This window comes from Spea bombifrons, chromosome 1 (genome assembly GCF_027358695.1).
Source record: "Spea bombifrons isolate aSpeBom1 chromosome 1, aSpeBom1.2.pri, whole genome shotgun sequence".
Lineage (NCBI taxonomy): Eukaryota > Metazoa > Chordata > Amphibia > Anura > Pelobatidae > Spea > Spea bombifrons.
The window spans coordinates 143,684,212-143,706,670 of NC_071087.1; the positions used below are offsets into that span (position 1 = coordinate 143,684,212).

Sequence of the window (22,459 nt, forward strand, 5' to 3'; positions counted from 1 at the left end):
ACTGTTCAACACTGCATTACACAACTAAATCAGTGAGATTTCTCGAATATCACACTGTGGTTTATGCAGGGCGATTCAGTCCTCCTTGCAGAAGCAACTTGTCATAATGAAGTCCATGAGTTCAAACCGCAACTCCCGCTTTAGTGAATAGTGAGGTCCTTGTCCACCTCGGCTCTGACCCCTTTTTGTACTCATACTTTACTCAAGTTTAGTCTTCAATACATTGTGATATAGTGAAAATAATGAACAGCTGCCTTAAAGCAACAACAGACCTTTAAAGGGTGTCTTTCTGTAGTAGTTTTATAATTTTACACATCTTTGTGAAAGCATTATCCCAAGTAATTTCCCTAATAATCAGGAATCTTAGAGATACTCCAGTCACCATATGTAGTTTAATGCATATGATAGCTGAGCGGTCCCTTTAAATTTTCACGATCTCTACTTGTAAAAACACAAGCATATTCCTTCACCCTGCCTCCTAGCTATTTTGCATGCTGGATGGACACTGACAAGTGTTTATTGAAAAGGTCAATTAGTGGGGTAAATCCACTTACCCCAAATGAGAAAAATACAGTTTGTTACCTTGATCATACATTCACCATTTCATACGCTCACATTTACCGATTTTCTATTTAATGTGAAGGCCTAGTGGACAGTGAGTAGCAAAAATAGAAATACACGGACAGCAGTTAAATAAGTGTTCTTATTTACATTTGTATATACTGATCACCATGAGACCAATAACTACAGTCCCTAATAGACAGAGCTTTAAACATATCCCCTCTTCTTGAGCAAGGCATGCTGATCTTGTGGGTTCATGGCTTCATAATTGGATAATTCTAGAGAAAATGTTGCTGAGCCAGAAGTGATTGTACGAAGGTCTGTGGAATACCCCTGGGGTGGAAAAAAAACCACATGATTACAGGTTAAGTACAAGTAAAACCTATTAATATAATGAACCCACCATTATTCTTATATATTTTTATATGGAGGATGTTTGCAGCACATTTTAATAGTGAATATTATTTAATCCTCGTGCCCACATGAGTCAAGCAGCTCAGCACAGGGCTACACCTAAAAACAGTCTGCAGGGAAAGGGGAGTCTGGGGGTGATTGACAGATCTCAAAGAGGAACAGATATGTAACAAACATGGTATGGCTTTTCCTTTTAACAGACAAAGCATGGATGTACGTATTTCATCACAATAGTAATACTGTGTAAAATCGCTGCCAATACTTCTAATAACCATTGCCACTATTTGCCCCTTTCCATTAGCCAGCTAAATGCCCTGTGGGAGATGTATTCAGCCAGACACATCTCACTGCATGTAAGACGGCCGGCTCCAGCGCTGGCTCGGGGGTAAGCTGACAGCAAGTGTCTATTCAGACACCAGTGTGCATATGTGGAAAGTGAGCCATTGATTTCAATTGTAGCACTTTCCTGCCACTGACTGACCGTTTCAAGCAGCCAATCGGTGACAAGAATAGAGACAATAGAGGAGGATGGCAGCCTCTTCGTTTTGAAGAATGCATACTAAAGCTCTCACAAAGTACTTTAATATGCATTCTTCGTATACATACAGGGGATGTATACATTGTTCGTTCAAGTATGATTCCTGCAAAAGCTCGGTAGGACTCCAGTTAAAATCAATGTGAGAAGTAGCTCTGCTGCTCCCACTGATTTTAAGCGAGAGCCCTACTGAGTAGAAAGTACAGAGTGCTACAAACCAAAACAGCTATCACTAACTCTACTAATGTGCATTTAAATAAATATTTTGTGGACTAGACTGTCCCTTTAATATGACTCTAAAGAGTAAAAAAAGTAAATGCACAGAAAAATACAGAAATATTACCATCATTTCAGCAAGAGGAACCGATGCAACCACAACCTTGTTATCAGAGCGGCTCTGTATTTCCTGAATGTGGCCCCTTCTCTGGGCCAGGTCCCCCAGGACACTACTGAGATAATCTTCACTCATGGTAATTTCCAGTTTCATTAATGGCTCCAGAACTTGCTTCTCTGCTTTCTTCAATGCCTGTACATGTCATCAAAAACAGCCAGTCAATGTAAAACATGGCTTTATAGTCTAAAGCACATGTCTAAAGACATTAATCTACACTATGTAGCAGCCTGGAGGTCATGAAGGTCCTGGACTATTGATTGGCTTCACTTATAAAACATTTTTTATATCTTAATCTCATAAAACAAGTTCATCGATGTTGCCACTTTGTACATTTCCAGAGTATAAAGCCGGCTACATCTTAAACTTGTTTTGTAAAGATGTTCTTGTCACTAAAACAAAAGCTAGCAAGAACAAGAATTCACCAACTACACGGTGCATTATAAAGGCTCAATTCCAGTGAGGTTCTCCTCCAAGAACAACTTGGTTAGCCCTGCATGATGGATTTAGAGTCTGTGAGAGATCTTGAACATGGCCTCACTGATTTAACTATACAGTATGCAGGGCCAGCCAAGTCTTCTTGCTTCAAAGGAAATTGTGAAGTAGATGTATTCACTAAGTAAGGGTTTACAGATGAGATACATTTTCAAATAATTTTCTTATGTAACCCTGTACACACAAGGGTTGTGATTAGAGTAGCCATCTTTTTTCCAGCCTCCTGTTAATATGACGCATGTACAGGCACACAAATGAGATATCTATTGCTAGATTGTGGGGTTATAAATGGCCCACTCATGGGAGGTAACGGCTACTTATATTCTAGAGGGCCACATCCATCCATTACTATATGGACAAAAATAGTCGGAGACTTGACCGTTACACCAACATTACATTCTAAATACATAGACATTAATATGTAGTTGGCCCCCGCTTTGCAGCTATAAGAGCCTCCACTAACCTTGGTAGGCTTTCCACAAGATTTTGGAGTGTTTCCAAGTGGACTTTTGCCAGCAATGCAAATGCTGACAGGGAGGTGTTCAGGGAGTCAATAGACAACCTGATCCTGATCCCATGTAGGGGCAGGGAGTTGTACCCACCGCTGCAAAAAAGTCCACTTTTTATCACATCTTTTCAGGACGTACTGGTACGTTCATATGTTTGCAAAGGGTTTAAATTAAAAATGATTTTAGGGATGTTCGTAGCATCAATCTACAAGTAAAATAGTCAAATATATCTGTCTTTTTTTCTTTTCTCTGAAGATTTATACATCTATAACAATTAAGGTTTCTTTATGGCAACTCTCTGTTTTTGTGTCACATGACAATTAAGAGTCACACGTATGAGTACAAAATGCTGTATTTCCTTATAGAGGGGATAAATGTACCTTGTGCAAGCAGCGTGAAACACAAGCAGAGATCATGGTGACCGAACTACCAGTCAATACACTGACAGCACGGACAGTAACAGAGACATCCTGCACCGGGCAACCAAGCAAAGGACCTGGAGAGGAAGATTCAGGTTAAACACGAGCTAAGCCAACAGAATGGTGCTATGGGGAGGAATAGTGATCCCAAGGTATACACATAATGATATGTTTCTGACACAGACATTTATTTTAACCTGTAACATCTACTAAACTGGAAAATATTTGAAATGAGAGAAATCACATTAGCCACGGGTAAGAAATTCCAATATAAGATATAACCTTGCACTCTGTATTAATTACAATGTTCAGCTTCGTATAGTATTTCCATGTTAACACCAAACTTTTTTACCTTGTAAAAGTGAACTGTGAATGCCGTTCTCTATGGCTTCCTGAAAGTCCTTCAGGAACTGTTCAGGAATGTCCTCTGCATACTCAATAACTGGCCTTGTTGCTGGTCCATCATCAACACTTGGACTAACTTCAAGTTCTACTGTCACCAGGTGATGAGTGTCTCCTATGGTTCTGTCCAAGATGTCTAATTATTAGAAACCAAAAGCTATATTATATGAAGATACAAATGAGGAAGGCCAACCTGCACAATATCCTTGGGATTGTGAGTAGCGTGAGATAACGTGTAACTATTTTATGGCTTATTAACATCTCTTGCATATTTAAAATCAGTATGAACACTCAGCAAATACGTGACTTGTTTCCATGTTAAATGGTGTTATTACCTGTAGCACTGGAAGGACTCAATATAGTTTCTCTGTAGGCAATCTGAAGTGGTCCAAGATAGGTCTGGAGTCCATATTCTCGTTTGATGCGGTCATGTATGATTTCAATGTGCAGTTCACCCATGCCGCAAAGAATCATCTAGTGGAGTGAACCAATGAAGGAGCAGTTAACTAATGGCATTGTTAAACTGTATTCTGAAGATTATCTTATCTTTGGGTAGAGTTCGTAAGATATTCAGGAATACAGCAAGACTGGGCAGTAAACCCAGTAAATGCTTAAAAGCAATAAACAAATATATCAACTAACCTGGCCAGAGTCAGGGTCTATCTTCACTTTTAAACTCGGGTCTTCTCTCTGAAGGCACTTTAAAGCATTTTCCAAATCTAGGGGAAACAGGCATATTTGGTCATGCAATTACAGATGTGCAGTGATTTCCAAATACTCATCTCTGTGGTTAACTCACAAATGCTGATGTATTTAAAGGTGATTAAATACATTACCAAGGCAACTATAATGACAAAAATGGATTTAAATGATAGAGGAACAACTAGCTTTCTGGGGCTGTGGATCTACAATACCCACACTGTCAGTCACACTAACCTTTCTTTCTGGCTTATCAAAATATCTCCTCTGATTGAGATACTAACATTAGATGTCTGAGGCTGGTCTGGTATGCAATGAAGCTTCTCTGTGACCACGTAGAATGGCTGACCTGTGCCAGTTTCTCAAAGCGTATTATTCTAGTTAATATTATAAATACGAATAAATGACCACCTTCTAACAAATAAATATAGTCTTTGGAAAAGTAAAACTTTTAGGTTGTTATTGTGAATTTTAAGGAGCAGAAAACCAGCAAATTTCATCATTCATGTCACTTCTCCTATATCTATCTTCTGCATTTTCTAGTTACCTGGCTTATTTGTATTTTAATGTATATTGTATACCAAATTACAAAGATATATGTGCAAAAGCTGATGTCTTATACACACAGAAGTTACATGTATAAATTAAATATAGACACACGCTTGGTCGAACATCTTGTTTAGCCTTGTGTTGGTGTGCTCTATACATATATACAGATCCTGCCTATAAGACCACAAATTCTACAAACATACTCATAATGTATAATATGGCTTAAATTAGGAGAGGCAGTGGATCATAAATAACACTTTTTTTCATATTTGTCCCAACCTACCATGAAGTAGACCTTTCCTGAAATAGAATAAACAGGTGTTTAGCTATAGAATAGTCGGTAGCTGTACCTGGTTGTCTGGCCACAGATGGAGGTTCTATTGTACAAAAAAACACTGGCTCTGGAACCTCCACACCAGCCAGTACAAGGTTCTCTGATGTATTTCTGTCTCTGCTCTTGCCGACGCCATCTCGTCCTGCTCTGCGGGCAGCAGCTGCTGCTGAGGCTTTAGAGGAAACTATTGTGTCTCCTGTTGCAGTCTGTAAGAATGCCAAAAACATTAAATAATGAATATGAATCAAAGATCATTGATTTAAATCCCATTCAAAATTATACATCTGAAGGTTTATTAAATAAATGCCAATTCTTCACATTACAGGAGTTAGCACAAGGTCATATACATATTTCCATGTACCTGTTTGAGCCCAACTGTTAATGCGATATTGCCAGGAGACAATGAGGGTATTTCAACTTGCTGGTCAGCAAATGGCAGGAGCAAACGGCTCATTCTTTCTCTGTGTAAAATACATGCACATCTCAGACTGAACAAGTGGTATTATGTAAAAGTTAAAAAACAAACAAAAGATGTATATGACCTACGTGCAGTTTTGGTTCACATTATGTACAGCCGATTGTGGTTTCATAGTTCCCGAATAAATCCGTACAAAGACCATGGGTCCACGTTGCTTGTCATGCAGGACTTTAAATGCAAGTGCACACAGGTCACCCTGATACCACTGTCTACAAAAAAAGCACAAATACAATGTTCAAAAAACATGCTTATGTCACCAATTCCTCATATTATTCAATTCCACCTCTGTACAATTTAATTTGCAATATTGATTCTATTTCTATAATTCACTCCCACCAAGATCAGCCCCACCAGCGGTTAACAAATACAGCAATAATGTCTATTTCCTTCAAGGAGCAGTGTGGTTGTGCTTCTCAAGCTCCACTGTAGATCTAGGAATACATCATACTATTATTACTTACACAAAATCATGTGAACAGTCTTCTGGAGATGGCAGATACAAGGTAATCGCATCCAAGAGAGGCTGTACCCCTCTATTCTTCAGAGCACTGCCGCACAGAACTGGTACCGCGGACTGGGCCAGAGTCACCCTTCGTACTGCAGACTGTAACTGGATATAAAATGGCATCATTACACGTATGTTCCTTCCATACAACTTCCACGTGAAGATACAATCAGCATTCACACACTTCCTATCCAACTACACAAATACTGAATAAAGGTGAAGGAGCTACGCTCACTTCACAGGGGTATAACTGTTTGTGTCTTTATATTTATAGTTTTATTTTTTCTTTGATATACAATTGTCTAAAAATTGCATAATTATCCAATTATGCATATAAAAAGAGCATCTAATACCAACAGCATATCTCGCATGTTAGCATAGTAATTATCATTGGGTGAGTGTGTGAACGCCACAAACCTGAAAGCTCACATCTCCTAACTTAAAAACCCCTGTGTGCAAATACATCAAACACAAACTATAGAACATCATGTGTAGGGAACACATCTCCTCCAAGGCATTTAGCCGAGGGGTGGCGAAAGGGGCAAATGCATTTGGGGGGATCCTCCAGACCACATGAAAATTTAAAGGAACCATGCAGCCATGCATTAAAGTGCATATGATAGCGGGAGTGCCACTTTATTTTTAAGTTCTCTACTTATTTGTATGATAAGGTAAAAACAAGAGAGAACAAATAATGGAACAGATGGTCATCTTATGTGAATGAAGCCATTTTAATATTTTATTCATGCAAATAATATCCTAAACCTAACCTGGAGACCGGAACCCTCTATCTTAGAGCCACCTTGTAGCTGGAGCCATCGATCTGAATTAAATTCTGCTAGCGCATTGTAAATGATTTTTATATATGTCATATAGAATAAATGTATGTATCGCAAATAGAATTGAGTTAAACTCACATAACATAACACATAACGCTAAATAAAAATAGATGATGGCATCTTTTGAAACGTATATAAACTTCTAAAAAATAAGCCGGAACAAAACGACCCACTTTTTCCACTGGTATCAGGTCGAAACATTCACTGTACTCCTCCACGATTATTGTAGCAAACTCGTCATCGAGGTCTGCAAGCTGTAATTCAAAATGAACATCACGTACACAAGAAGGGGTTCTACTGTATTGATTACATCTAAGGAAGTGGCTGTAAAGTGCCTCTTTGTGATTATTATAGCGTTATAACATGTGTATACATAACAAAGTTGTAATTATTTTCCTGGTGCAGGCTTAATATCCGCACCTACTCTACAGACAAGATACTACTGGCGTTAAGCTGCATTTCTAATGATCTCAAAAAGGGCATTTAAAAAAATTAGCCAACAATCTGCAGCGCCTATGGGTTTCCTACCAATGATATAGTAACATAGGGACCATTAGTACACACTTTAATTACATATTTACTTGAAAGCTTTTACTTGTTCTATTAAGGAATTTCTGGCGTCACTGGCATGTTTCAGTAGCCCTCGATCACTTGTTTCATTCAGAGCTTTCCGATCAAATATCCTTCCGTCATCTACGTTGGCTCTGGGGTCCCACATTACAGTTTCCAGGGTGACCAGATCCACAAAACCCCTGAATGCTTTACCTTCTCCCAAGGGTAACTTTGCGAGGCGAAAAAGAAAATTGGCAATGGAGTGGAATGAATAGGTATTTTTTAGTTAAAATGCATAATATAACATGCTGTGCAATCTAAGAATAATCTAATGTTCCTCTGAAATTAGCTTCACGTCAGTGTGAGCAGAACATTAATATAATTCAGATATTATTTAGCACGAGCACCATATATTTACCTGTAACAACAGAGGTTGAACTTTCAGCTTTTCTTTGATACTGTCGACAGCGTATGAAAAACTGGGAAAAGAAAAAAAAGATACTAGTTATGAAGTGACAGAAAGACAAGAAGGTTAGGCATTTTGTAAATCAAAATGTTTGCTATTTATCTTGAAAGTGTTTCCCTTAAAAAATGATAACTTCTAGTGGGGAGAAAAGGACATCAGTTGTCCCAGGCTACAGCGGTGGTTACTGCTAGAGCCGAGAGTCACTTCGGCAGCAGGATCAATAGTGCTTAATGTGGTCACACAAGCTTTTACCAGCTTGTCACATGGCAGTACAATGTATACTTCAGTAGCAGCGCCAGTAATTCAGATTTTAAGTAGCAGGGGAACTGTTGTTCTAAATATTACTATAGAAAGCTAACTGACTTTATTGATTAATCATTGTAAGTGAAAAACAATAAGCAACTACAAACTGTTTAATTGTGGCTATAGTGCTTATTAAAACTTCAGTGATGCCTCTTAAAAACATCAAGGGGTGTTTTGTAGTATTTCTACATGCCTAGTCTATCTATAATGCCAAGACATAAAGTCATTGCTGTATTTTTCAGTTAGGATGTGGTACCTGGCACCATTTTTGTCCATCTTGTTTAGGAAGCAAAGGCGTGGTATGGAGTGCTTGTCTGCCTGTCTCCATACAGTCAGTGTTTGAGCCTGGAAAACATGGAACAAATAATAAGTAACTTACATAGTATATAGAGAAATAATATGTATATATAGCCAGAGACAAAATAGGCTAGGGCTGCAACTAACGATTATTTTCATAATCGATTAGTTGGCCGATTATTTTGTCGATTAATCGATTAATCGGATAAAAAAAATGAATGTAAATTTTTCATTTATTTAAAATAATTTAATAAACAAATGATGTTAAATACAAACAGCAGAATAAAAAAAACTTTGATAAAATGCATTTCTTGTCTTTATTTCCCAACCAGCCCCCCAAATTTATGCACATTTGAGCCCAGGCTTGCCACGCTGCCTCCCACATATGCCACTCCACGCTGCCTCCCACATATGCCACTCCACGCTGCCTCCCACATATACCACTCCACGCTGCCTCCCACATATACCACTCCACGCTGCCTCCCACATATACCACTCCACGCTGCCTCCCACATATACCACTCCACGCTGCCTCCCACATATACCACTCCACATATACCACTCCACGCTGCCTCCGACATATACCACTCCACGCTGCCTCCCACATATGCCACTCCACGCTGCCTCCCACATATGCCACTCCACGCTGCCTCCCACATATGCCACTCCACGCTGCCTCCCACATATGCCACGCTGCCTCCCACATATACCACTCCACCCCCACATATGCCACTGTGCCTGATACGCCTTATACCCCCTGATACACCACTCCATCCTCCCCCCAAAAATGCCACGCTGCCTCCCAGACATGCCACGCTGCCCTCCCCACATATGCCACTCCACTCTACCCCCATATATGCCACTGTGGCCCCAGATATGCCTTATACACCCTGATACACCACTCCGTCCTCCCCAGACATGCCACACTGCCCTCCCCACATATGCCTTATATACTGTATATGCCTTATACCCCCAGATATGTCACTCCGTCTTCCCCAGATATGCCTTATACCCCCCCAGATATCTCATAGTCCCCTCATAGAGTCACAGACATGTTCACAGCACACTGACACCATACTTTTATAAATAAGTACTGGGTTAATCTTCACTGCCCCCAGGATTTAGATTCCCTTTAGTCTGCCCCCCTTTATCTCTAACTGCACCTTAAGTTAACTTTATTAAATTAACCCTCAGTCCTCATCATTAAATTAACCCTAAACACCCCATTAACCATAACTACCCCTAAATTAACTCTAAATGCCCCATCAAAACAACTACCCTAAATTAACCCTAAACACCCCATTAACCACAGCATCCCTTCAATTAACCCTAAACACACAACTGCCTCAAATTAACCCCAAACACCCCATTAACCACAGCTGCTCCTAAATTAACCCTAAACACCCCATTAACCATAGCTGCCCCTAAATTAACCCTAAACACCCTATTAACCATAACTGCCCCTAAACACCCCATTAACCATAGATGCCCCTAAATTAACCCTAAACACCCCATTAACCATAACTGCCACTAAATTAACCCCCACCTCCCCTGACTTTCAGTAGCCCAAATATTAATTTTATACTTACAGTTAGATGAGTGTCACAGCCATGTGGTTCTGGCCTTCTGGGAGAAGGAAGGGGGCGGGGCCAGTTGTCACAGTGATTTACAGGGAGGGACTGGTAAGTAGGAGCTGCTGCTGTGAGTCAGACTAAACTATTATATAATGAGGGGTGTTTTTCAGAGCGTTTGCTCTGAAAAAACCCTCATTTTATAATCGATAATAATCGATTCAACTAATCGATAATGAAATTCGTTGGCAACGAATTTCATTATCGATTATTATCGATTTTATCGATTAGTTGTTGCAGCCCTAAAATAGGCACAGTAAAGTGCCACCTCCGATTCTATGGGAAACACTCTGCAGAACATCTTGGTTCCAATACTTTTGATTTCATATTTCTCTGTATAGTAGGTGAGCATGGCATGGGTGCATACAGATATAGGATACGCTTACCATGCAGGATGCTTTTTATTGTCTGAAAGGGATAGGAGCTCACTATGGCTGCACCAACATACTATGACAGTCTGCAACTTGTGCTCAATATTTTTTTTACCTCAACTCCAGCAGAAGCATCAAAGACTGCTACTGCGCCATCAAGCACCCTCAATGAGCGCTCTACCTCAACAGTGAAATCCACGTGTCCTAGAGGAACGCAAAAAGGTTTTAATTACTTTTGGAATGTTTTTTGTTTGTTTAGAAAAAACATATGCCAATCATCACAATGCGCCAGAATGTTTTATTCAAAGAACTTGTTTATTAGCTCAAATTACCTATCCTTTTGTTTATTTACTATGGTGTGCACATCTACGAAGTTACATAGGCATCTGGCGGAGAAGCGAAATGAGACAGAAGTCTAATTTTCTAACTCAAATAACTAAAGAATGCCTGCAACGATTTGCATTCACTAAATATACATTTAATATGCATTAAAAAATAAGAAACTATTTTTATAATTAAAAATAATAATGTATCAGTACAATTGATAGTAACAGTATAAAAAGCTGGAAGCACCTGGTGTGTCGATGAGGTTGATTCTGTGTCCATTCCAGTCAAAGGTAACAGCCGCAGACTGAATGGTGATTCCACGTTCTCTTTCCTGTGCCATGAAGTCTGTCACTGTGTCACCATCATCAACGTCTATGATAAACCAGTAGAATTAGAAGCATAAATGCTATGTGTTCCTTTTCAAAAACACATTTGTCATGCATTAGTACACAACTGCTCATTGAAGAGCTCAATATATATAAAAGATCCATTCAGGGAGATGTACGAAAAGCAATTAGAAACATAGATGTAGAGTTACAGCAGATAATTAGCATTTAACCTGTTTAGTGTGCCCATTTTTTCCTGATGTAAAGACTTTATCAGTCCTTGGCCTTGTCTTTTATTGTCTTAGATTCAGTATAGCTTTATGCCTGCCCCATGTATGTTTATATCCCACCACTGTATTAGTCTCCACCACTTCTGAAGGGGGGCTGTTTCATTTATCTACCACCATCTTGGTAAAGTAAACCTTCCTTAACCCCTTAACGACAATCCCCGTACATGTACGGGGTTGCCGTGCAACGGGTTAACGACAATGCCCGTACATGTACGGGCTGCCGTTAAATAGCTGCATTGCCGCGATCGCGGCGTTTTCGCCGCGATCGGCGGCTTTGCAGCATCCACGGAAGCCTCACAAGTGAGGCTGACCGTGGATCCGGGGAGGGCAGCCCTCGGCAGCCCTCCCCGGAAGAAAAATGGCCGCCGCCGCACCGATCATCAAAGATCGCGGCGGCGCCCGGCTAAAACTGCTTAGGAAGCGATCGGAATCGCTTCCTAAGCATAAACTGTGTTGCTGACATGCCTCAGTATCGAGGCATGTCAGCAACACTAGCCCCCGACCCCCGATCACCTTGTGATTGCTCCGAGGAGCAACCACAAGTGCCATCCTGTGAATGACGTTGCCGTCATTCACAGGATGGCATTAACGATAGATCTTAGTTCACAGAGGGTCTATCCAGACCCTCTTGAGAACTCTCGAGCTCCTCCTGCAGGTTGAATGCAGGTACTGCATCCAACCATGCAAGGTCAATGGAGCCCAGCTCACTATTGAGAGTGATTAGTAATAAAAAAAAAAAAAAAAAAAAAATTGGTCAAAAATGTTTAAAAAAAAATTAAAAAAAATATGGTAACATGTAAAAATCCCCACTGTCACCAAAAAAAAAAAAAAAAAAAAAAAAAGTTTTTAATAAGCAAGTCCTAAAATTCTTTATCTTTACAAAAATTCCAGCATGGAAAGAGTTAAAATATTGGCATTACAAATGCCCATAGGGTGTCTAGTATTAAAAAATATATGATTTGATGGGGTAAATTGAATTGGCCGGGTTCAAAGATGTCCCAAATATGGGACATGGGGCAGATGTCTAAATGGCAAAAAATACACACCTCACAAAGGCGGCATTTTACTTCCCAAATAACCCTACAAACCCATGCATGGGGGGTATCGCTGCGCTCAGGAGATGTTACTGAACACATATTGGGGTGTTGTTTGACACGGACATACACCAGGAGCGATAGATTTATACCTGAAGTCCAACACGTGTGAAAAAAATACAAAAAAAAATTACTACCATAAAGTTTCACTAAGGGTGGTGGTAAAATTAGTGCATGCAAAGGGTTAAATTACCAGCATTTCAGATGCCTTGGGGTGTCTAGTTTTTAAAAATATATGACTTGATGGGGTAAATTGCATTATCCGGCTTCAAAGATACCCGAAATGGCACATGGGGGGAAGAATTACCAGATTTGGAAAAAATGGTTTTGAAATGGCAAAACGCTACCTGTACTTATTGCCCCATAACGTGCAGAAAAAAGCAAAAAAACATAAAAACATTGGGTATTTCTAAACTCAGGACAAATAGTAGAATCTATTTAGCAGGTTTTTTCATTCGTTTTTGCAGATAAGTAAAAGTTTTCTGTTTAAAAAGTGAGAAAAAGTAATTTTTTAACAAAAAATCCCCATATTTTATCATTTTTTTTATACTAAATTAGATGATATGATAAAATGAATGGTATCTAAAGAAAGCCCTGTTTGTCCTGGAAAAAACAATATATAATATGTGTGGGAGCACGAAATGAGAAAGAAGAAAATCACAGCTAAACAGTAACACTGAAAAACGTTAAAAGAGCCATTGTCCCGCAATATACTACGAGTAAAAACCCCTATTGTCCTTAAGGGGTTAAATTACATTTAAATTTGAATGCAATGTTGAGTTTCTTGTGTAGTCACCATAGCAGCAAAAGTAATGTTGCTTAAAAAGGAGTGCTTACAAAAATAATTATCTTTCCTCTGCATCCTACTAATATAAAGATAAATACTAAGATATAAAAGAAAGAAATCACATCACTCTCTTTAGGTAAGAAAGTTTGCTTTCCAATATCATACATCATTAAATAAAACTCTTCTTACCGCCTAAGGCTCTGATGTAACCAGAATAATAAAGCATTCTTTCTGTGGTTGTAGTCTTCCCTGCATCTATGTGAGCCATGATTCCTATATTTCTGATCCTATTAAAAGTTACAATTTAAAAAGAAAACCAAAAAGAAACATATTAAAATTCCAAAGGCTTTGTTTTGGACAGACAAGTCAAAATCAAGAATATAGAAACTAGGTTTTTTCAAAATAACTTGTAAGGAAACATGCTATTTCTTACTTGGATATTGGAGGGCTGATGATAGTTCGCAAGGATTTAACATCTCCTGCAAAATGAAAAGGATACAAATTTCTATAAGATTGAATGTTTAAAAGAAATTGCCAAATCGTTTGGTCATACATCTACATCAAAATAACAAGGAATGTAAATGCTTGTACCAGGTACATCTGGAATTGGAGCACTGCAGCTCTGAACTTTCCCCAGATTGCAGGTAGAGGGCAGATTTTAGGTAGAATCATCATTCCTGGTACTGTTGAATACACAATCCTTTACCAGAAATGTATATATTTTTTAAACTTGTACAATATGTCTCATTCATATTTTCTATTCTTAGTATTAAATAGTTATATCTGGTTAATGTTTGTGCAATTCACAGTACTAGGAATGAGGATTTAGGGAAAAAAGTGTAAAATATGACAAATCAGGTGGAACAACACCTTTAACCCGAGAGCGTGATTGTTCGAAAAACCAACACATCGTGTGTGACCCACTTTGGGGGAAAGTTATAAGAAATATACCTGCTGAAGAGCTGTAGGTCCTATGATGGCCATAGTTACAAATGGGTCTTCTGGTTTGTGCAAGTCTTCTTTTACAACACTGAAGACACTATGAAGAGGAAGAAAAAAAAACACATGTAAAGTGTTTGGCAGCAGAACGCGTGATGATTAAATTAGTGAAAAGAATCAATTACATTAACTGGGACGCACTCCCGGCTGTTAAAACAGTTGCAAGCAGACTCTTATAGCTGGGCAAGATGAAGATATAGGACATGGAATACAGATCATGCATCTTTCTTTTTCATACTTTTAATTGGCATCATTTGACTTATTGCTCCTAGAAGTAAAATGCAAGCAACATATCGTTGAAGGGTTCTTGTTTTTCATCATTACCGAATACCCTTTTATGTCCTTGTTTGAGTCAATCTGTTGTCAGGCTGCCTGTGGTGTGAATATCAATAAGCAAAAACTTATTTGCTTGTTCTGCGGACACAGTTTGTAGACCCACAAAAAATGCCACTGACCCCTACCTGAAATAGTAGGGGTACATGCAATGGGAGTTTAACCCCAGATGCTATTTAAAAAGAATAAAAGAAAAATGCTAGAATCTCAGTTTATTAGCTATGAAGAGTATAGAGCAATAGTGGGTAAGTCAAATCATCCCTAGTAAGAGCAATTCCTATCAATCAAAAAGGTTCGCTAACCTCAATTATACTAACCGGTATACTAACTCCCTTAAGAACCTAACTAGAAAAGGTGTCATCAATCTCCCTGCCTATACTGTTTGGCTACACACCATCCTGACTTCAGTATAATTGCCTAAGTTGTCCTGCCCTGAGTGGGATGAAAAGAAGTAAATAAAACAACTCGATGGGCATTTTGCTGGGACACTGCTCAGCTTTGTTAGGGCTATAGTCACAGTTTGTAGATTTATTTTGTGTACACTACACTATAAAAACTATTTAGGTGACACAACACAGTGCAAAAAAACAATCAGTGCTTATTCAGGTAACCACTCACCTCTGTATAAACCTTATATGCACCAAAAGGCTTTCCATGTAGGTTCATCAAAGCTGCTGACATGATTTCTGCTTTATTTCCTTTTGTTCATGTATGTGCATAAAAACATCCTATGGGAAAAAAAAACATCCTGTTTTAAAAAATAATGTTATAAGTATCCCAATTTACTATACGTCCCATTCGTCAGTTTTGCAACAAGGAACTTTGTGTTAAAAATTATTTCGGAGATCAGGAAGTCTAGACAGACAACGAAAATGTTTGTCACCAGCCCTTCAATAGTGTTTCATTTTGCATAGAGTAAAACTAATGACAGTTTACAGAGTCATAAAAGATAGACATATAAACTAGGGTGACCAGATGGCTCCTGTTAATCTGAGAAAACGACATCATTTTGTAATCAGTCCTCTTTTATTCAGACCTCAGATCTGCGCCTCTGATCCTCTGATCTTGCACTTCTACTGATTTGGGGAGTCAGCACTTCCGCCGCCTAATACAGCCCCCCGAACACTTTGTACATTTAAAGATTTGCCAAACTCTGAACTTGCATACCCAATATGCGGACACACACAGGCACACAGTCACACAGCCCTCCCGTGACCCCACCACTAAGGAACGATCTTTGCAAAAAGCATCCTGGATACTGCAGTCTTTGCTCTTCTTCATAAGTTGGTTCAAATAGTGCCAAATGTCCCATGAATCTCAGGCTGCCTTAAGGCATCATGGGACATGTTGTTCCTAAAGATGTGACCGTCATCTCTGAGGCACTGACTGATATAAACGATGCGTACACATGAAATATGGATTCAATTACCACATTACTACCCCCACACTACTGTACATAAATGTGTGTATGAATGAGTGTCTGATTCATACTAGTTATATTTTGCGGATGTCAGGCGTTGTTATGATTTATGTCTTATACAAAAAGTCACCTTATATTCAGAGTTCAGACCTTCTTTCAATAAGATCCCAAATTCAGGGGGCATCATATTATCAGACTCTGACCGTATTTGCTCGATTATAAGACAACTCATCTTATAATCAAACAAATACGGTAGATTCTCTGAATGTATGGATTTACCATTGTGCTGCAGATTACGGTGAATGATGTATTCAATCTCAGACATGAGATTTGCTGCTAACTTGTTTGAGAATTTGTTACGGTTCTATCGTAACATCGTAAGAGCTGTAAGGGAGGAAGGGGGAGGACATATTGTCGTGTAAGTGTGGACTCCCTACATCCATTGCCTTTCTATCAGAACAAATGGTTATTTCCCCCCCTTTTAGTTTCCATAGGTGCCACTGACATTAACACACAGCTACATCGACACAGCACCCAGGCCTTTCTAGTCTATAATCTCAACAGGTAACCTGTATGATGCAACCCAAAATGGTATTATTTTGCTCAATCATCAGTCTATGATTTATTAAAATAATCCCAAAGGTTATGACAACACAGATTTCCTTCATATTCGCGGAATTTAATATTAATTTGAAGTCTCCATGTGAAAATTATTCTCGTTATTTATGTAAATGAGCTTAATTTCAGATAGAGGTTTGCAGACACCACAGATATAAAGATTTACCTTTATTCCTAGATCAATGGACTAAGAAACTCTGTCTACAACATGCCCTGAGCTGTCACATCCGCACATGTGACCTCCACATTACTTCAAGCTCTCGTCCCTCTCTGACGTCAGACAGTACGCACAGCACGTACCCAAGAGCACGCTTGACCTTCTTCCCATGATACCTAGAACTGCCGCTCATAGTCCGACTGGAAACCTGGCTCAACAAGAAAGGTTCCGGTGATATATTATTATTTTTTTATAGTCATTGGAAAAACAATTCTGGTATCATTTGCGTTGCAAGAACTTTCTAAGTAAATAATAGTAGAATATAGTGTGACTCATAGAAGTTCGTCTATATTTCCCTCACAATTTTTTTCAGCGCAACAGGAAATGACGCATTTGTGGGTCAGAGGGGCGGTTCTTTCCTTTTTCACTTCCATCTGCACTCGGTAACAGCGGCCCAGGGCCTTCGGTCTGTTATTTACAGCCGATAAGTAACATAACACCCTGCTGAAAGTAGGGTGTGAACCGTAACAGAAAGCAAGAGTAAAGCACCGCAAGGCCCGTCAGTACAGCGCCGAAGAAAGCCGCGAAAATGGTGAGAGCACGGGCTTCTGCACCAGACATGCACAGGCATGCCTTGGGCTTCCTTCGTTTGATCATCGCTTACCTGTCGGTTTTATAAGGATGTAATTATAAGGAGTCTGATCAATTAATACCCAAATAGGATTGAATTATTAACTTTATGCCACAAATTAAAAGCGATTAACAAATTTTAATACCAACTTTTTTTGTGTTTTTCTCTCCACATCTTGCATATGTACTGAGGGCTTTTTATTCTTCTAAAACACTAAGTATAACAATACAAAAGTTTAGCCGAGTCAAAGACTTTGTCCCATACTATGTAAGATGAGCGGCTGCATAGAAATAGATTTTAATGTAACTATTTTATTTATCTTAAAGTTAAAAGGTATGTGGTTGGCTACCAGATGTCAAAAACCTTGTAGATTAATACATAATTGCCTTATAATATTACAATAATTATATTAGAATAATACATTTAATTACTTGGGTTTGCAACCTTATTGCAATAAGCGTCTTGGGTGTTTTATGTCCTCCCAAATACTATGTGGTAGGTAATTATAAACACAAAAATCATCGCTCATTTACTTTACCAACTTTTATATTTTATTTTAAATTTCTTCCCACGCAGCCTCAGAACGATTATATTGAATTGCACCGTAAGCGGTATGGATATCGCTTGGATTACCATGAAAAGAAAAGGAAGAAGGAGAGCAGAGAGGCTCACGAACGCTCGCATAAAGCGAAGAAGCTCATTGGTCTAAAGGCCAAGCTTTATCACAAGCAGCGTCATGCCGAGAAGATACAGATGAAGAAGACGTACGTATTGATCTTGATTTTAAAAAATAAAATGATTTGTTATTTAGTAACTAATGCATAGTGACCCTAAAAGTCTCTACACCATGTTTGTTGTAACTGCAAAGTGCACCAGAGTTCACTGTTTTGAGTGCAGACAGCGTGATTGTTAATCAGTCTAGGTTTAATAATTTGGTCCTGAAAATTCACATATTTTCAATGTTGTTGTCGCATCATTTAAAATGTATTCATTGCTGTAATATCACAGCAGCATTTTAGATGTATTTATTTCCACAAAGTTAGCATATTTGATTGGCAAAGACTGTTATCTGTTTTGATTTTAAAATATTTATAGAAAATAAACCAAGGCTTACAATGAATAATGACATAACCCAGTCTAACCATTTGCATTTTCCCTTTAGTATTAAAATGCATGAAAAGAGAAATACCAAACAAAAGAATGACGAGAAGACACCCGAAGGTGCTGTGCCAGCTTATCTGTTGGACAGGGAGGGACAGACTCGAGCCAAAGTTCTTTCTAATATGATCAAACAAAAGCGGAAAGAGAAAGCTGTAAGTAATCTTTCGGTGCCAGACCTTTGTGATGTCCAAGTACATGTTTTACTTTTTACTTTCTCCAGGGCTGTGTTTTGTTTTTTACTGGGTTTCTTCTTCCTGCATTAGGGTAAATGGGAAGTTCCTTTACCCAAAGTCCGTGCCCAAGGAGAGACAGAAGTGCTGAAAGTCATTCGCACAGGCAAAAGAAAGAAGAAGGCTTGGAAGAGAATGGTCACCAAAGTTTGCTTTGTTGGAGATGGATTTACCAGAAAACCACCAAAATATGAAAGATTCATCAGACCAATGGTAGGTTGGTTCACTGTTACTTTATTAGATGCTTTGCAGTTATGTTATGGTTTAAACAAAACCATAGTAACATGTATTACTTTTAGTGAGAACACTAAATCTACAGTAGAAACATCAACTTGTTGACTGCATCTACAATAATATTCAGCCAGTCATGCTAGCGGGACTTTATGGGATTTGTAGTTATAGACTGGGGTTGTGGAGGCCTACGCAAAGAGCACATCGGTGTAGCCTTATGGAAATATATTTTAACTGGCAATGGTTAACTTATTTTATGATTTTGAAAGAAATATTCATAGTCAATGATTGAGTACAGTCAACTTTATAATATAATTTAAAATATTGTACGAATGGGTGATATGGGGGGCAGATGAGGTTGACACTGGCATTGTTAGGAGGCAAAATGAGAGCTACAATGGATGCCTGTGCTACAACAGCCAGTCCTTCATTGTATTTATCTCCTTGATTTGGTAAGGGAAAATCAGAGGATCTCCCCAACAGGCCCATGCTCGTCATTGCTCGCAAAAGCCAGTGGGGCAGCTGCTTGGGACTGCAGGATAAACTGAGATGTCATGATCTTGCATGATAATTGGTTACATTGGAAATTTGTTTGCTGTTATAAAAAGATATTTATATATAAAAAGGCAAAGAAAAACAATCTTCCAGTAAAGTTTCTTGGGGCTTTGTTGGGAGAGACAGAACTGGTAGCGTCTACAGTGTCCATACTTCGATTCTTGTCTCCTGCAAAGTGGGTGACAAAGGTGTTCCTTTTGTCTCTTGTTATTGATCACCTTTAGCTAATGAAAACATTATTTACAGTAAATAGAACATTAATTGTCTGTTTCACAGTAACGCCAAATTTAAGTGCCAAATTTAAGTAAAATTGCTAGTCCAAAAAGAAGGTTCATTAGCACATCGGTGCAGACTTAATAAATTTAACTGAAAGTGAATATTTCCTTTTTAGTATTTTGCAATAATTACTCAGCCAGCATCAATTATGGGAACAACCAAAGCTTTATTTGATAGAAAACATTCTATGAATCAAAAAGTGGAGGGGTGAAAGAAGGGAGCACCTCTGGGCTCACAAAAAGTCATTCTTCAGCACGCAGGAGAGGAAAAGACTCCTTGTTTTCTCATTTATTGGAGGAAACCTCTGGGGAACCATGACTTAAAGAACCACCCTTCCCTCAGGGCATTAAGAGGATAACTCTGACTAGAATGAAAATGGGGAGAGAAAAAATAGGAACAAAACAAAATAATTGGGACCAAAATTTCTGAAAGACCTAGATTTTAAGATATATCAACAAATTAGAATCTAAATATGTCGACCTGCAGTTCAGTCTTTAGATCTGTTGCTGGAATCCTGACACTCTGCAAACAAAATCCTGACACTCTGCAAAATTGTGAATGCCCATGCACAATGTAATGTAATTATAAATTACTTTTAAGTTTATTTCAAAGTACATGTATGGGCTCACAATGGGTTAAGCTTTTTGGAATGTTCGTTCCTTAATTGTATGTTTTTATTATCACTTGCTAAAATTGCACCAAATTCTGTTTAAAAAAATTTGTCTTGTTTTACAATGACTTTTTTTTTTTTTAATAGGGCTTGCGCTTCAAGAAAGCACATGTAACACACCCAGAACTTAAAGCTACCTTCTGCCTACCTATCCTTGGTGTGAAAAAGAATCCTTCCTCACCCCTTTATACAACTTTAGGTGTCATCACAAAGGGTACAGTCATTGAAGTCAACGTGAGCGAGCTCGGCCTTGTCACCCAAGGAGGCAAAGTTATATGGGGTAAGCTTTAGTCAGTGAAGCAAATATGAATCCATGGGCCCTTCTCCCATTGAAATTGTGGGGGGGGGTCACTTTAAATATGGCTCAACTGTTCTTGCAAGCTAACACTTTTGATACTTTGACTTTGTTTGCTACTTTAAGGTCATTAAATGTTTTCTATATTTTCCCCTGCAGGAAAATATGCACAAGTTACAAACAATCCTGAAAATGATGGCTGTATTAATGCAGTTTTGCTTGTATAACATTGACTTTGGCTCTTCAACGACAGAGGAAAAGACTCTATTTTGAAATAAAACATTGCCAAACCATCGGCAGACGACCACCTTCTGCTCAGTCTGTGTGGATTGCAGCACAATAAAACTTTGTACTTAAATTGCAAGATTGTTTTCTTTTTATGTTATGTTTAAGTATACTGGAATCGTAGCAAGGTGTTTTCTTTCCCCTGATGGATCCATTAAAGTTTTCACTAGAATAGTAGCATTTATTTCTGAGGGGGACATTGCATTGTGTTTGCTGTAGCATAGGCTGGATAATTTCAGTAAAGCACCATCTCTTGCCTTCTGTGTTACCCAAAAGATCAATTATGGTGCACACAGAACAATGAGCTGTTTACTACAAAGTGAAAACATTTTGCTTGCTGTGCACTATTTTCTACTGATGTCTTATTCCTGATGCTGTTGATTGTGTTTTTGTGATAGACCGCTTTCTTTGTAGTACCGAGGTCGACCCAGAACCTCCATGGGATGGATTCCAATGGGATCTAAACTCCTAAATAGATACATGGGAGCGCTCAGTAAAAGGAGGCTGAGCAGGAAGAAAATAAGGTGACTTTCAAAAAGAAATTTACAAAAAGAAATACAATATATGACAATGTTTGTGTGCTTAATTTACAAAGGTTTCAGCAAAAGTTTAGACAGGTTATTTTGTTACGTGTGTGTAATAGACACCTAGCCCACTAAAAAGGAGAGAGGGAAACGTGAGCACACTGCATGTATTTTTGTTGAACCTAGGTATGCTGTAGCGTATGTCAAACGAGCATGTGAGTGAGCTTAACTCCTTTTGACTTAACAGACGTTTGCACAATTTGAGCTGCTGTACAGGATGGAAAAAGAGACAACTGGAATTTTCAATCTTGCAACAGTTTGCATTTGTGGAGTGTTCCTTTAATCTACCCGAGCAACTGCATTGCTATGTGAAAGCTTGCTTCATTGTTTTTTCTGGATAGCCAAGCAGGAGCACTGGCATCTCTAAAAACAAAAACATGGCTTGCTGTGATTAAATTGGTTATGTTCTAAGTAAGAATATACTTAATCCTGTTCTGTTT

General features: G+C 38.7%; 2 protein-coding genes across 2 annotated transcripts; one reads left to right on the forward strand and one right to left on the reverse strand.

Moving 5' to 3' along the window:
• Positions 1–689: 689 nt before the first annotated feature.
• Positions 690–17,216, reverse strand: GFM2 (GTP dependent ribosome recycling factor mitochondrial 2). Its single transcript, XM_053475735.1, has 21 exons — positions 17,111–17,216; positions 15,525–15,634; positions 14,526–14,613; positions 14,008–14,053; positions 13,764–13,861; positions 11,324–11,449; positions 10,866–10,954; positions 8,708–8,796; positions 8,101–8,161; positions 7,726–7,911; positions 7,304–7,384; positions 6,248–6,396; positions 5,855–5,995; positions 5,670–5,769; positions 5,325–5,514; positions 4,369–4,445; positions 4,062–4,200; positions 3,677–3,862; positions 3,286–3,401; positions 1,854–2,036; positions 690–894 (listed from the first exon to the last, which is right to left on the reverse strand). Exons 2-21 carry the CDS (start codon positions 15,585–15,587, stop codon positions 769–771), a joined length of 2,334 nt encoding a protein of 777 aa, XP_053331710.1. The 5' UTR covers positions 15,588–15,634; positions 17,111–17,216; the 3' UTR covers positions 690–768.
• A 267-nt stretch (positions 17,217–17,483) lies between these two features.
• On the forward strand, positions 17,484–21,508 carry NSA2 (NSA2 ribosome biogenesis factor). The gene is made up of 6 exons (XM_053447952.1): positions 17,484–17,693; positions 18,309–18,496; positions 18,895–19,045; positions 19,157–19,336; positions 20,943–21,135; positions 21,310–21,508. Exons 1-6 carry the CDS (start codon positions 17,691–17,693, stop codon positions 21,375–21,377), a joined length of 783 nt encoding a protein of 260 aa, XP_053303927.1. The 5' UTR covers positions 17,484–17,690; the 3' UTR covers positions 21,378–21,508.
• Positions 21,509–22,459: the final 951 nt, after the last annotated feature.